Genomic DNA, 16,893 nt, shown 5'->3' with positions numbered 1-16,893 from the left:
TTAGGAGATGAGTTGAGTCGGAGCTTAGAGACTACTATTTTGAGATGCGCAAAGAAGTAAGATAGCTAGGCGAGCAAAGGAAGAATTTCAAATTACTAGTGCCCAATTTAAAGAGACATATCTCAAGCTATACAACTGATTTTCAAGTGATTCTATTTGTACATGAAAGCTTGTCCTCTTAGCTTTCCAACGCCACGGGAAACGTTCTGTTTGCCCAAGTAACTAAGAAATGGCGGCCGTTTGAAGTTCAGTGCGCGAAGTAGGAATTGTGCGCTGGAAATTACTCGATTGAGAACTATCCTGCTCGATCGAGCACCTATTATCTTCGATCGAATGGACTCTTTTTGATAGTGTTCGATCAAGTAGGTTTTCTACTCGATCGAGAGGTTTTGCTATAAGTTACTCGATAGAGGAGTTTTAAAGTACTCGATCGAGTACTTTTCTATCTGCCGCAGGGTTTTAATATCGTATTAGGTTAATATTTATCTTTCCTATAAATAAGAAAGACGTCATTAGGTTTAGGGAGTTCTTTTTGACCTTTCAATACTGCTCGACGTTTTGCTTCTTTTTTTCCGGACCTAATTCTTTGTAACTCTCTCTCTCTCTCTCTCTCTCTCTCTCTCTCTCTCTCTCTCTCTCTCTCTCTCTTTTATATTAATTCTCTTTTGCTTATTTCTTCATCATGCTTGTTACTGCCTTATTTCTCGCTCTTGTTTTGTTTACTATTATGCTTAGCTAATCCCCTAATGCTATGATTAGGGGAGTCATGGTAGTATAACTATTATGCGATAGTTGGTTTAGGAGGTTTAATGTGAGAATTGTTTTATTAACAATATAATTATAATAGTTTAGTTGAATGCATGCAACCGAATTAGTTAATCAAGTTAAGTTCAGACCTAGATCAGAAGATTGGAATGAATAAGACCTGTTATGAGCAATAGACTACACTAGTGAGGGTGCAAGCTAAGCTAGTTGTATTTTGGGGCGGATAGCGGACCGAGAGGACCTTTCCTTTACCCTTCTCACATCAGAACGACTGACCTCACTTTTAGCTGATTTGCGTAATACCATGGTGAACCGATATCTTGGCATATTTCTCTTTATCTGCTTAATCTACTTGTTATCCTTTGCCTTTATTAGTTTAGAAATCAACTCAAACCCCCATCTTGTGACCTTAGACAGACTGAATTAACGAGTAGATAGTGACCGTCTCCCTGTGGAGATCGACCCTACTTCTACTAACTTCTGTTAGTTGTTTTAGTTATTTATTTTTAGTACTAAACGACGGTATCAGAATACACGAAATATGGCACGGGAATCCATAAGAATGAAGGAAGAGAAGTTAAGAAGACAACACGAAGAAAAGAGCTGAACCAGGATGGTTCCTCGTTCAACTACACCTAGGCTCGATCGAGGAAGTTGATTATTCAATCGAGTGCACCTAGGCTCGATCGAGGAACCACTTGTTTCCAGTATTTTACGCAATTTCCTTAAGTCAGTTATGTTTCACTATAAATACCCAATTTGTACCCTGTTTTTATATACGTCTTATTTTAACTAGTTACGCATAGCTTCTCTAAAAAAACTCTCTTAGAATACTCTTAGATTAGTTTACATTAGTTTTGCTTCAGATCTATTGTTCTTTAATTAAGGTATTTTGTTAATCTTTCTTTAATTATTATCAATTCAAGTTATATTTCATTCAATTATTTTATTCATCTTATTATGCTTTTAATCATGTTGTTTATTAATCTTATTATTGTTATTATTATCAGTATGAGTAGCTAATTTCATTATCTAGGGTGAAAGAGAATCTAGGTTGTTAGAAAATGGTTAATAAAATTGCTTTAGATTGTTGTTCAATTATCGTCTTACATATAGTTAATTAATTACTGATCAAAATTGGTTAATTAATCTTGCAAACTAGGATTTTCACCGACGGGGTTAAGACTAGTATAGGCCACGATAATTGAATTAGACTGACTTAATAATAGCGATCGCATGTTAAGCTTAGATCTAAAAAGATATTAGAATCGATCGATCATATGACTTTCAACAATATAAATTGCTCAATCAATATATTAAATCTTACCCTTGGATGACTACCTAGTGAACCCGATCCCTAGATTCTTTTAATATATTTGAATTAGTCTTTATTTACATCGCAATTAGGTTTTAGCAAACAAATCCAAACCCCATAAAATTGTTACCTTTAAGACGAACTTAAATATAAACAAACTTGATTAATTAACTCGTCTCCCTGTGGATTCGGCCATTTCTTACTGCTAGCTACTAGTTAGTTGAGAATAAGAGTTATTTTGATAGGCAAACGACTGAAAATAACCTTATCAATAATCTCAGTGACGATATTATTGGTAAATTTTGAGCTGAGTTCTCAATGACTGATCTTGGACCCATTAATTATTTTCTTCGCATCTCAGCTATTAGACATGAGCATGACTAGTTTCTTCATTAGCAGAAATATGCGGAAGAAATTATCTCTCGTGTCAAGATGACAAATTGCAAACCCGCTAATACACCGGTCGACACCAAGTCCAAACTAGGTGCCGAATCTGGCAGCAAGGTTGAGGACCCTACTCTGTACCGTTCTCTTGCCGGGGCCATGCAATACTTGACTTTCACACGCCCCGATATTTCCTATGCGATGCAACAGATTTGTTTACATATGCACGATCCTCGCACCCCTCATCTTGCTGCACTTAAACGAATCATCAGGTATGTACAAGGTACAAAATCATTCGGTCTTCATTTTACTGTTTCCACGGTGCATAATTTGACCGCTTATAGTGATGCGGATTGGGGTGGCTTCCCCGACTCGCGACGATCAACATCCGACTATTGTGTCTACTTGGATGACAACCTTATTTCTTGGTCATCGAAACGTCAACCTACAATTTCCCGCTCTAGTGCAGAGGCCGAGTATCGAGGTGTTGCTAATGTTGTAGACGAGTCATGCTGGCTTTGGAACATGCTTCTTGAACTTCACTGTCTTATCACCAAAGCCACGATTGTTTTCCGTGATAACGTGAGCGCTATTTACCTCTCCGACAGTCCAGTCAATCATCAACGTACTAAACATATCGAGATGGATATCCACTTCGTCCGTGAGAAGGTTGCTCTCGACCAAGTCCATGTACTTCATGTGCCCTCGCGATATCAATATGCTGACATCTTTACTAAGGGTTTCCCTCAACCCCTCTTTGACGACTTCCGCTCCAGTCTCAGCATTCGCCCTCCTCCCGCTTCGACTGCGGGGGTGTATTAGAATATTTAAATACTCTTAGTGATATTACTAGTGTAGATCCTGCGCAAATGCGCGGTACATATAGACCTTTTAATTTTTATTGTAATACTTATAAATTTTAAATTTATACTCATAAATTTTTGTAAAAAAAATTAATCGTAAAATTAATCAAGAGACTTGAGTAATTATATGAAATGTGTTTTTTATGAAAATATTTTAATTACCTCAAATTATTTTAATAAATCTTTTTCGTCACGAAGTTAATAATAGGAGTAATATAGTTTTATACCAATTTTATTTTATTTTTGTTAAAAGATTATATTTTTATGTTTGATGATGATGAGAAGATTATTCTAAATGAAAAATTAGTTTAATAAATGAAAATCTAATTTGTTTCCATATATAAGTTTGAACATTTTGGAGGAAAAATTTTAGAGAAGTTTTATTCTCTTTGTATATAAGGGGATTCGCGGAACTTGCTTGTAATCTGGGCCCCTCTACATTTTTTTTATTTTCTTATTTTCAAATGCTTGTGATTGGGCCGTCTACAATGAGACTAATTGATAAAAAAAATACAATGAGAGAAGACTACCAACAACAACGGGAATAGTTTAGTTGGTTATAGCGTGTGGCTGTTAACCACAAGGTCGGAGGTTCAAGTCCTCCTTCTAGCGTTTTTACTTGCTTGTGATATGGGCAGTCTACAACGAGACTAATTGATAAAAAAAAATACAATGAGAGAATACTACCAATGATAGCTAGAATAGCTCAGTTGGTTAGAGCGTGTGGCGATTAACCACAAGGTCGAAGGTTCAAGCCCCCTTAGCGATTAAAAAATACATTTTTTATTTTCTTATTTTCAAATTCGCGGAACTTGCTTGTGATCTGGGCCCGTCTACAATGAGACTAGTTGATAAAAAAAATACAATAAGAGAAGACTACCAACAACAGCTGGAATAGCTCAGTTGGTTAGAGCGTGTGGCTGTTAACCACAAGGTTGGAGGTTCAAGCCCTCCTTCTAGCGTTTTTTTTATTCTCTTATTTTCAAATTCACGGAACTTGCTTGTGATCTGGGCCGTCTACAATGAGACTAATTGATAAAAAAAATACAATGAGAGAAGACTACCAACAACAGCTGGAATAGCTCAGTTGGTTAGAGCGTGTGGCTGTTAACCACAAGGTCGGAGGTTCAAGCCCTCCTTCTAGCGTTTTTTTTTTATTTTCTTATTTTCAAACTAGTATAGATCCCGCACATAATGCGCGGTATATAGAGCTTTTACATTTTATTTATTATTTATAGATTTTAAATTGACACGTCATTAATTCTATATTTCACCCTTTTTATTTTAATATGAAAAAAAGTGGAAAACTTATTAAGAGAATTTAGTGAAGTCATGATATGTGTATTTTCGTGATTTTTTACCACAAAACTAATGATTTTAATGTATAATTTTTCTCAAATAATTTTGATGAATTTTTTGTTAGTAATTTATAATTTTTAGATTTGTATCAGTTTTTTTTTATTTTAATTATACGAATGTAATTTAAAGTTTAGAGAAGATTATAGTGAATAATTTACTAGAATATAATCTTGTTTCCTTATTTAAGCATATTTTTTTTGGAGGGAAAAGTTTTGAGAAATTTTATTCTCTTTAGTATATAGGAGATGTTATTCCTTATATTATTTTGTAATTATTTTCTCCTAATTTTTAGCCTTTAGTTATGGTAACAAATAGGATCTAGAATGTTGTATAGACTGTATATATTGTGCACTCCTAATTAATGAAACTCAAGGATTCAACCTCTCATGCGTTCGCGCGATCCATATTAGTGGAGAACTATATGGAATATTTAATTAATGTGAAAAATTCCTTAGCCTTTTTAATGTCATAATATTGACTTAGTCAAATCCGATCCGCAATTGTTGTTAACATGCATGTTGCTCGTGTCCAATGAAAGGCGAGTCTAACAAGCATAGTACAATAGAGGAATATAAGGCGAGGAAAGATGATACTTATATACGAAGTGTATGAGTTTTTTCTTATACGATGAATAAAATTGCACCATGTGGCAAACTAGAGTTAACTTGTATAGGGAGTAAGGTTAGATCAGTAATTTAACATATTGGGTTAGCAACTTAACTATAGTAGTTAACAATTTTTATAGAAGTTTTTTTATTTGTTTTGACTTTCTTCAATTTCATTTAATTACCTAAATTTATGTTATTATTTATATTTTTTTTTTGTTATTTAGCTTTTATATAATAAGGAAAATCGTTTTTTTTAAATGAAATAAAATAAATAAAAATCGAATTCGAGAAAACCCTAATTTAATTTATTGATGAAAACCCTAATTCGAGAATTCGATTTCATTAATCAAAGAAAACTCAAAATTTCGAATTCATTTATCAAATTGATGAAATCCTAATTCAAAATTTCGATTTCATTAAATTTCCCTAAATCAATGAACCCTAATTTCATTTAATTAATCGAATCCCTAATTCAATTAACCCAAATTGATTAATCGAATCCCTAATTCAATTTGTAGATAAATGTTTTGCCTTAATCAAAATCAAAATGTCAATGTTTATGCAATGATTAATCGAAAAAATGTCGATAGTAAGCTATAATCGGAACTAGTTAGTTCCTAATTTACGTAAAATGTCGATAGTAAGCTATAATCGGAACTAGTAAATAAGTAATTACGTAAAATGTCGATAGTAAGCTATAATCGGAACTAGATAGTGCCTAATTACATAAAATGTCGATATTAACCTATTATCGGAACTAGTTAGTTCCTAATTACATACAATCAAACTTAGAAGCCCTAAACACTATATTCTAAACCCCAGACCCTATATTCTAAACCCTAAACCCTATATTCTAAACCCTAATTAAACCCTAAACCCTATATTCTAAACCCAAACAAGTATATTCAGTTTTGCGCCAATTGTGTGAAATTCAAAATTTCTAACTTAGTTTAAATTTAAATTATTCAATTTTGCGCCAATGGTGCTAAATTTTGTCAAAAAAAAAAGATCAAATGAATGTGTCTATGCAGAAGCGAACACGGATTGACCTATGCAATGCGTTACTATTAGAAACCAGTTAACTAGATATAGCTAACTACATGTGGTTAGCAAGTTAACTAGATAGGTGTAATTACTAATATAACCCTTAATTAACTACATATGATTCACTCTAGTTTGCCACATGGCGCAATTTTATTCGTCGTGTATGAAAATCTCATACACCTCGTGTATAAGTAGCCTTTTTGTAAGGGGAGATCAAAAACTTAATGTAGGAGTTAGAATGTAAGACGATTGACGAGAGAGAACGTACAAGGTCATGTGTAATATCGATTAGTAGGTAAGACGGTTTTACATATGATTATTGTAAAATAATCTATGTATTATTTGCTCATTTTTTTTATAACTAATCAATATTTTTCACGTACAAGGTCATGTCTAATATATGACATTTTTTGGTGAAAATTTTACATACTTCTCTAATGCAGCTGCCAAAAAACTGACATGGCATCACAACCTTTCACTTGGAGATGATGTGTCACTATATTAGCATATTAGCCTTAGCATTTTACTACTAAAAAACGCAGCAATCAGTGCACAAAAAAAAAACGGATCTGGCATACTCATTCAATAAGAAACGAATCTGGCATATACCATATAAATAATGGAATATTCATGGAATTATTGCCCTTTTTATTAGCTGATTTGATTTCATTATGTTAATTATGAAGATTTACGAAAAATTAAAAAGTCAACTGCTAAAATCATGGACATTATATTATATGTTACATTATTTTATATGCTACAATCACGACTAAAATCAGTTAACGCATGCAACTAATATTGAAATACTAAACTTAAACAACTGATTTCCTGTATTTTAGAAAGGAGAGAATGAAATAAAATGATATCAAATCAAATCATATCCATATCCATATTGAGAATGGAATTTTGACGAATTTGGCTACCATATTGGTTTTTTAAAATTGATTTGATATGATTTTATTAACCACTAATAAAATCAATTATTATTATCCTCCCAAAATATAGGTAATAATCAGTTCAACCCTAATACGTAAATCACTATAAAAATAACACCAACCCACATATTTTCATCCATCTCCATCGTTCATTCATATTTTTCAAAAACCAAAAAAAAATTATCAACTTTCCCATGGCCTTCAACTGCACTCCGGTTGCAATCCGTCACCAGAAAGAAGATATGCTCACCGCAGAAATTGTAAAACGTTGGCGTTAGAGATGCTATTGTTAGATGCAGAGATATTACGTGTTTTAACGTTAATTTACACATTTTTTCTGTAACAATCGTGTACCCTTACATAACATACCATAATGACTATAATTTACAGGACAATCTAATTCAAGCAACTATCCGCAAAAGCATCATTTTCAAATTCAGGAATAGAATCAACGAGGGACATTTATACAAACTGTCAAGATTCACCGTGAATGCAAATAAGGGGGCTGAAATTGCAACTTCTGGGGATGTTTGCATCTATTTTGCATATCTTACAATTGTTACAGAAGTGGACGATCTACTCATCCCTCGATATGGATTCAGGTTTGTGGACTTTGGTGATATTATATCTGAGAGGGTATCTGATGAACATTTCATAGGTACGTCTGCTATACTTATAATTTCTTCTCATACTTATAATTTCTTTGGTGATATTCCAGACAAGTTAAAATATTTACTTATAATTTTCTTTATACACGCATATGTCATTGGCAAATTTTCTGGATTCGGAGAAGTCAAATCAACTAAGGCTGGATATAGTTGGATGACAATATACATTGAGAATCATACACAAATAGTATATTGTCATCCAACTATATCCAGCCTTAGTTGATTTGACTTCTCCGACTCCAGAAAATTTGCCAATGACATATGTGTATATAAAAAAATTTATAAGTAAATATTTTAACTTGTCTGGAATATCACCAAAGAAATTATAAGTATGAGTTTAGCAGACGTACCTATGAAATGTTCACCAGATACCCTCTCAGATAGAATATCACCAAAGTCTACAAACCTGAATCCATATCAAGGGATGAGTAGATCGTGCACTTCTGTAACAATTGTAGGATATGCAAAATAGATGTGAACTTCTCCAGAAGTTGCAATTTCAGCCCCCTTATTTGCATTCACGGTAAATCTTGATAGTTTATATAAATGTCCCTCGTTGATTCTATTCCTAAATTTGAAAATGATGCTTTTGCGGTTAGTTCCTTGAATTAGATTGTCCTGTAAATTACAGTCATTATGGTATGTTATGTAAGGGTACATGATTGTATCACAGAAAAAATGTGTAAATTAACGTTAAAACACGTATTACCTCTGCATCTAACAATAGCATCTCTAACGCCAATATTTCCTCTTTGTTACAGAAACTTTTTCTTTCCCATATGTGTATAACGCGCACGGCAATTTCTGCGGTGAGCATATCTTCTTTCAGGTGACGGATTGCAACCAGAGTGCAGTTGAAGGCCATGGGAAAGTTGATAAAAAATTTCTTGATTTTTTGAAAAATATGAATGAACGATGGAGATGGATGGAAATGTGTAGGTTGATGTTATTTTTATAGTGATTTACGTATTAGGGTTGAACTGATGATTACCTATATTTTGGGAGGATAATAATAATTGATTTTATTAGTGGTTAATGAAATCATATCAAATCATTTTTAAAAGACCAAAATGGTAGCCAATTTCGTCAAAATTCCATTCTTAATATGGATATGATTTGATTTTATATCATTTCTTATTTTATTTCATACTCTCCTTCCTAAAATACAGGAAATCAGTTGTTTAAGTTTAGTATTTCAGTATTAGTTGCCTGCGTTAACTGATTTTAGTCGTGATTGTAGCATATAAAATAATGTAGCATGTAATATAATGTCCATGATTTTAGCATTTGGCTTTTTAATTTTTGGTAAATCTTCATAATTAACATAATGAAATCAAATCAGTCAATAAAAAGGCAATAATTTCGTGAATATTCCATTCTTTATATGGTATATGCCAGATTCGTTTCTTATTGAATGAGTATGCCAGATCCGTTTTTTTTTTTTTTTTTTTTTGCACTGATTGCTGCGTTTTTTTGTAGTAATGCTAATGCTAATATAGTGACACATCATCTCCCAAACTCTTTAAAATATCATTCAAATGATAATATTTGGTGTGCATGTTTAAATGAAGAAACAAAAAATGACTCACCTGGCCAAACATATCAGACAATTAAAAATATTTTTTTAATTAATTCGGATAAACACTTATAAATTTTCTAAGAAATAGTTTATATAGAAATATTTTAAAAAGGAAAAACATATTTTATAAAACCAAGGCCAAACACCCCCTATATCTTATTAACTTATCTTCTCCTCAAAAATCATCTTCTCCAATTTACATATCCCTAAAACAACTGAACTAAAATGATATGCGAAATTTACTGCCTAAAATAACGGCAATTATGTCATAAGAGACACCCTACAAGAATCACTATAAAATTCACATGCAACCCCAATTATCTCCATTGTTCACAATTGAAAAAAAACTGAAAAGAAAATTAAGAATTCCAGTATGGTGAAAGTCAAGGACACAAAGAATGGATCAGAGAGTTTCAAAAATATAGATAATTGCATAGTAAAAGGAGAGACTGAACCATCTATATCTAGGAGCCGTATCATTGTACCGTCATTATTGACATGAGGTTGGAGCTACTTGAAAGCAAACTATCATGATTACATGGTGATATGCAAATACTATCAAGACGCGGATCAAATTTCACACACCAAAGAAGCTGCTGCCAGTGATGATTGAAAAGGAATGACAGTGTTGTCATGACTGAGCAGGTAGCACTATTTATCATATTAGAATATGGTTTTTAGAACCCAAAAAAATTAGGCGAAGGGTATTAAACTCTGATCATAGTATGCTATTTTAATTCAATGTGTTCGAATGAATCATCAGCTTGTGTTCAAATATCGTGTGACTAAGGTTTTTAGAAATGAAATAATTACGGTATAATAAAAGGATTAATCAAATCATAGTTGTGTTTTTTTCCTAATATAAAATTTACAACGCTTCAAAACATAAAAAAATCACAAGTATGCATCAAATTAATTACGAATATAACAGAACCATTTGATCAAGTTAAGTTCCCTCTAGGGTTTTTTCCTTGGGAGGGTTTAGGTGCCCCTAGGCGGTTTCCTAGGTTTTTTTCTTCCTTTTTACAGTTTTCTTTTCAGTTTTTTCTCTCAAAAAGTTTGTTTTTGGCTCTATTTCCTGGTGACGATCTCTCTGCTGTCTTTTTTTGTCGTGGCTATACTTCATGGCGTCCCCAAATTCTGGCGAAAGGTTGAACTTGGAGATTGCATATGAAGAGGAGGGGGAGGATGGTGCTAATAATCAAACACAGGTGGAACTGGAGTGGGTGGCGGAGGGGGAGGAGGAGACGGTAGAGGCTCATTTGTGCGCTGTTGGTAGATTGTGGACGGACAGACATGTGAATTTGAAGGCCCTCATTGACACCATGATCTCGACATGGAAGACAAAGGGGGTTGTAGGAGAGGTGGTGGAGAAGCAGAAGAAGATTATTACTTTTAAATTTGACAATGAGGATGACAAACGGCGTGTCCTTGCAGAACAACCATGGCATTTCGAGAGACATGTTTTGGTGTTAGTGGACTTAGATGGTGTTGTTATTCCAACAGAGGTACCCCTTTATTTTTCTCCGATTTGGGTTCGTATTTATGATTTACCTATAATGGGTCGACAAAATTTGGAGAATGCGTGCAATATTGGGAATGATATTGGAACTTTTGTAGAGGTGGACAACTCTGTGAATCCAACAATTAACAGGTCGATGCGAATTCGTGTTGTTATTGATGTTCGGAAAGCCCTAGTTGACTCTCTAGATATGAAACTGAAAGAAGGGAAGAGGTGGAGGGTTAGGGTGAGCTATGAAAGCTTGCCTTTGTTCTGCTATATTTGTGGACGAATGGGACATGGGGAGAAGGACTGCGGACAGAGAAAGGGACCCATTGGAGAAGGGCGACGCTATGGGGAATGGCTGAGAGCCTCGTCGTGGAGGGTGGCTCATCGTGCTGAGATGCGTGAGGATAGGGACAGTTCATGTGCTAAGAAACTTTTTATGGGGGAGGGTAAGGAGGAGGAGATAGAGGAGAGGGAGTTAAATAAAATGGTGGAGCTCTTGCGTGGCGTTTCCTTGGGAGGGAGGAGAGAGTGGGATGAGCGGCAGGAGAAGGAGGGGGAGTTGAGGATGGTGATAGGGGAGATAGACGAGGGGGATGCGTTATCAGCAACTCGGCAGGATGAAAGCCCTTCAATAGGGCATGTTAGGGCAAGTGGAGGGACTGATGGACGCAAGTTCATTAAGGTCAAACGGAGTGTTAATAAGACGGGGAGGAAGACAGAGGAGACAAAGCTTTATGAGGGTGGGCGAGTGCGTTGTGGCCCAGGTAAAAGGAAATAATGGGAGAGTGGGGAGAATGAGGATGGTGATGGGGGAGAAATGGGTGGGAAGAAGATGAAGATAGGAGAAACGGTGTGTTTTTCAAATTTGAAAGTAGCGGAGGCTGACGGAGATCAGCCCCGCGAACAACAATGAAAATCTTAAGCTGGAACTATCAAGGGTTGGGCAATCCCTTGACAGTTAGTACCCTCCGGGATTGGTGTTGGAGGGAGAACCCAAACATTATCTTCGTTATGGAGACAATGATTAGTGCACATAATTTTGAAAAACTAAAAACTAAATGTGGTTTTTCTTCTGGTATTTGCTTAAGTAGTAATGGAAGGTCAGGGGGATTGGGAATTTGGTGGAAGGATATTAATGTACATTTGTTAACTTATGATAAGCACCATATTACGCTAAAAGTCGTTGGTGAGAACGGGGATACTCTTTGGCGTGCAGTTGGTGTTTACGGTTGGCCGAAGCTGGTAATTAAACATAAAACGTGGGATATGTTGCGTGCGTTATGTGGCAGTCATAATGATCCAATGGTTCTCTTTGGAGATTTTAATGAAATTCTGAGTATGCAAGAGAAGGAGGGAGGGGTGGTAAGAGGGGAGAGGCAAATGGAGGCGTTTAGGGCGGCCCTGGATGAATGTGCTCTTGAGGACCTGGGTTTTTATGGGAATATATTCACATGACAGCGTGGGAAGGGTGACGGTACTTTTGTGCGGGAAAGGCTTGATCGCGCTGTTGCTACGATGGATTGGTCCCAAATATTCCCGAATGCCGTGGTTAAACATTTCCCATTATATTCATCGGATCATTGCGCTATTCTTATTCATGAACAGAATATGGAGGAGCCTCGTGGGGGTGGGAAAGGCTTTAAATTTGAACCGTTTTGGTTGTCTGGCCCGGAGTGTGATGGGGTGGTAGAAGCAGCGTGGACGTACCGTGGCAATGGGGACGTGTTGGAGAAGGTGGAGTGGAGTTCGAAGAAATTACAGGAATGGGCACGGAAAAAATTTGGAAACCTGAAGCGGTAAATTCGAGCCAAAGAGGAAGAATTAGAACGATGGCAAAGACGGCCTCCCTCCACGGATATGTTGTTTCGATGTAGGTGCATTGTGGAAGAGCTAAATGTCCTCAGGAGCCGCGAAGAATCATATTGGTATACAAGAGCTCGGAAATGTGAACTACGGGATGGAGACAAATACCAAATACTTTCATTATAAAGCACAACAAAGGCGGAAACGAAACCGCATTCATGGTATTGAAGATAATGAAGGGGTATGGCAGACGGATGGGCACAAAATTGCTGAAATTATGAGCAGTTATTTTGGTGAGTTATTTACGTAGAGTAATCCCGAGCCGTGTAGTCAGGTGTTGGAAGCTATTACACCGGTTATTACTCCTGACATTAATGACAAACTGGACGCGCCTATTTGTGATGATGAAGTAAAATCTGCTCTCTTTGATATGCATCCTAACAAAGCACCGGGACCGGATGGAATGCATGCCTTATTTTATCAGCGCTATTGGGATGTTGTGGGGGGTGATGTATGCCGACTGGTGAAGGAATGGTGGGCTGGTGGTGGTGATATGGAGGTCTTGAATCGCACCCTCGTTGTCCTAATACCGAAATGTAAGGATCCTCGAAAGGTGACGGAATTTCGCCCTATTAGTTTATACAATGTTTTATACAAAATTATTTCAAAGACTCTTGCTAATAGGTTGAAAGGTTTTCTTAATGCCGTCATTTCTGAGAACCAGAGTGCTTTTACTCCGGGCCGTCTGATTACGGACAATGCTCTTGTGGCTTTTGAAATTTTCCATGCGATGAAAATGGGTGGAGAGGGAAGACATAGTAATGTGGCTCTTAAGCTCGATATGAGTAAAGCATATGATAGAGTGGAGTGGTCCTTTTTGAGAAGGGTAATGGAGAAAATGGGTTTTTCGGAGGCGTGGCGGAACCGTATAATGAGATGTTTGTCTACTGTGTCTCAATCTTTCTTGATTAATGGACAGCAGGTGGATGGGGTTAGACCGAGTAGGGGAATAAGGCAAGGGGACCCTATTTCCCCTTACCTCTTTCTCCTTTGTGCTGATTCTTTCTCTCATATGTTGGGAAGAGCGGCAAAGAGGGGTGAAATCCATGGGATGCGGGTTTGTCGGGGGGCTCCGAGGATATCACATCTGTTTTTTGCTGATGACAATATTCTTTTTATCAAGGCAAATATTTAGGAATGTTCGAAGGTAGCTAATATTATTAGCCAATATGAGCGAGCATCGGGACAGAAAATTAATTTTGATAAATCGAAAATGGTTTTTAGCAAGAAGGTTGCGGGTCCAAGGAGGGCAGCTATACAAGATTTGTTGGGTGTCAGGGAAGTGGCTAAGCATGAAAAATATTTAGGCCTTCCTACCATTATTAGGAGATAAAAAAAATGATTTTTACATGCTTGAAGAAGAGGATTTGGAAGAAAATTAATGGGTGGAAAGAAAGATTGTTGTCAAAAGCGGGGAAGGAAGTCCTCATCAAAGCTGTGGCTCAAGCTATCCCGACATATATGATGAGTCTCTTTGCCATACCCGTGGGTGTTATTGATGAGATTCATGGGACACTGGCGCGTTTTTGGTGGGGTTCGACGGAGGAGAAGCGTAAATTGCATTGGATGAAATGGGAGCGTCTATGCGAGCCAAAGGCTTGTGGGGGAATGGGCTTTCGGGATTTACGGTTTTTCAACCAAGATTTATTGGCCAAGCAGGTTTGGCGCCTAATGCTCGTACCTGATTCGTTAGCATGAAGAGTCCTTAAGGCGAGGTATTTTAAAAATGATACAATTTTGGATGCGCGACGAGGATACGACCCTAGTTTTACGTGGAGGAGCCTATGGGGATCGAAAGCGCTCTTGATGGAGGGATTGAAGTGCCGAGTTGGGAATGGGCAACAAATTGGGATATGGGATGATGCTTGGTTACCTGGTAATAGCTCCGGAATTGTGCCTACGACAAATTTGAATGCAGACCCGAATATGCGTGTGGCCGAGTTAATTGACCCTGAACGAGCATGCTGGAATATGGAGCTGGTACGGGCTGTCATGACAGATGAAGACGCAAACAAGGTGCAAAGTATCCCCCTGAGTAGACGGCTGCCACGTGATGAAATGTTTTGGTGGCCCTCGAAAGATGGTGTGTACACGGTTAAGTCCGGGTACTGGCTTGGTAAAAGATGCCCCGTGGATCCAAGTCCTGATGCCAATGAGTCACATTTATGGAAGATTATTTGGAAGCTTAAGGTACCACCCAAACTAATTCATTTTATTTGGAGAATTTTTGTTAACATTCTGCCAGTACGGAAGCGTTTATATGAGCGTCACTGCTGTGAGACACCTATATGCCCGTTTTGTCATGTTGAAGAGTGCAGTGAGCATGCCATATTTCAGTGCGAATGGACGAGGGCACATTGGACAGCTGGTGGTTTTGGGGATTTAATTGGGGAGGCTCCTGGTGGCTCATGTGTGGAACGTATGTTGTGGGTAATGCAGCGCCTTCATGAACTGGAACGTGGACGTTTTATGGCTATGATGTGGGCCATGTGGACTATACGAAATCAACGACTCTTTAAAGAATCTCCCTCTCCCGCGTATGTTGTGTGCGCTGGCTTAGTGAGAATGGTGGCTGATTACCAAGGTTATGCGGACAGGGTGTTTAACAAACCACGAATGGTGACAGAGGTTGGAAGCAGCTCGTGGACGCCACCTTCGAATGGCTTTGTTAAGATCAACACTGATGCTCATGTGGCGGGGAATAGGGTGGTAGGTTTGGGGTGGTGGTAAGGGATGATGTGGGGAGTGTAGTTGGAATGGGGTGTAGGAGAGTTGTGGCAAATTGGGATGTCGATGTTGCAGAGGCACGAGCGGCGTTGTTTGGCTTGTCGGTAGCTCACCAGTTGGGACACTTGAATATTGTCCTTGAAAGTGATGCCTTGAATTTGGTTACGGCTGTTAATAATAGTGTTACAGCGAGGACTCCGTTTGGGCTTTGTGTAGAGGATCTCCGAATTAGCTTGTCTTCTTTCCAATTACGTGTTTTTAAGCATGTGAAATGTGGGGGAAATACGGTGGCACATTGTATTGCGAGGATGAGTGGGTTTGAAGGGGATAGCGTTGTTCTTGTATCCGACTTCCCGCAATCTGTCATCTCACTTGCGGAGATTGATTTAATATAATACCATCCATGTTTTACTTCAAAAAATTACGAATATAACAATTGTTAGCATTACATAATAATACTCCTGTAACAAAACTGATAATCAAGGTACGAAAACTCACCTTAATTGAACAATCGAACATCCAAATAATCAGGGAGATCTGAGTTGATCACTCCGCCCATAAAACGATTATTACGCCATATATTCTAAGATTCATAGTTGTCATTTTTCCCCCCAAATTACAGATCTGCTTCCTTCACAACATAAAAAATCACAACTAAGATCAAATTAAAATACCAACACAGCAATCATTAGCATTATATAATCAAAATAACTGATACGAAGGTAATAATTAAGGTACGATAACTCACCAAGGAAGACTAATCGAACATGCGAGATCATCATATACTTCTCTAATAACTGAGAGACGACGGGTATGGCGAGGCAGGAGGCCAAAATTATGAATAGTGTCTGCCTTCGATTGAAGTGTGAAGTTTCGAGTTTGGGGTTGGAGATCAAAAGACATTTGAGTTTTGTACCATTTATGGAGGAAATAGAGCTCACCATTTAGGGAGGATATATGATGATGATGATGATGATGGTGGTGGTGGTGGTGGTGGTGGTGGTGGGGTGTGACGATTGAGGAGACAATTCGATGAAATGTGACGGAGTTAGGTGAGGAGTTAGGTGAGGAGTTACGAAGTTAGGTGAGAATTTACGGAGTTAAGTGAGGAGTTAGAGGACAGTGAGACGGATTTAGGCTCCGTTTGGCAAGACATTTCAGGTACCTGATTTGGTCAAAGTAGCTTTTTTAACCAAAGTTTCAGGTACCTTATTTTTTTGTAAGCGTTTGGCAAGTAGCTTATTTAATCAAATAAGCTACCTGAAATGAAATG

General features: G+C 37.2%; 1 protein-coding gene and 3 non-coding genes across 4 annotated transcripts; all 4 read left to right on the top strand.

Moving 5' to 3' along the window:
* Positions 1-3,865: 3,865 nt before the first annotated feature.
* TRNAN-GUU (transfer RNA asparagine (anticodon GUU)) lies at positions 3,866-3,939 on the top strand. The gene has a single exon. It is a non-coding gene; the product is annotated as a tRNA-Asn (tRNA).
* Positions 3,940-4,215: 276 nt separating this feature from the next.
* On the top strand, positions 4,216-4,289 carry TRNAN-GUU (transfer RNA asparagine (anticodon GUU)). The gene has a single exon. It is a non-coding gene; the product is annotated as a tRNA-Asn (tRNA).
* A 110-nt stretch (positions 4,290-4,399) lies between these two features.
* On the top strand, positions 4,400-4,473 carry TRNAN-GUU (transfer RNA asparagine (anticodon GUU)). Its single transcript has one exon. It is a non-coding gene; the product is annotated as a tRNA-Asn (tRNA).
* Positions 4,474-11,939: 7,466 nt separating this feature from the next.
* Positions 11,940-12,830, top strand: LOC141648723 (uncharacterized). Its single transcript, XM_074457443.1, has 2 exons — positions 11,940-12,392; positions 12,489-12,830. Exons 1-2 carry the CDS (start codon positions 11,940-11,942, stop codon positions 12,828-12,830), a joined length of 795 nt encoding a protein of 264 aa, XP_074313544.1.
* Positions 12,831-16,893: the final 4,063 nt, after the last annotated feature.

The sequence above is a fragment of the Silene latifolia genome, chromosome 3 (genome assembly GCF_048544455.1).
Source record: "Silene latifolia isolate original U9 population chromosome 3, ASM4854445v1, whole genome shotgun sequence".
Taxonomy (NCBI): Eukaryota; Viridiplantae; Streptophyta; class Magnoliopsida; order Caryophyllales; family Caryophyllaceae; genus Silene; species Silene latifolia.
The sequence above is the reverse complement of the archived record's forward strand: the minus strand, read 5'-3'. Positions and strand labels throughout refer to the sequence as shown.

What these genes read in the sequence shown, in the direction of transcription:
- LOC141648723 (XM_074457443.1), top strand. Translation starts at nt 11,940, where the DNA reads ATGAAAATCTTAAGCTGGAACTATCAAGGGTTGGGCAATCCCTTGACA. An exon ending in AAGAGAAGGAGGGAGGGGTG is followed by an intron (nt 12,393 to 12,488) that starts GTAAGAGGGGAG and finishes TTCACATGACAG; the next exon opens with CGTGGGAAGGGTGACGGTAC.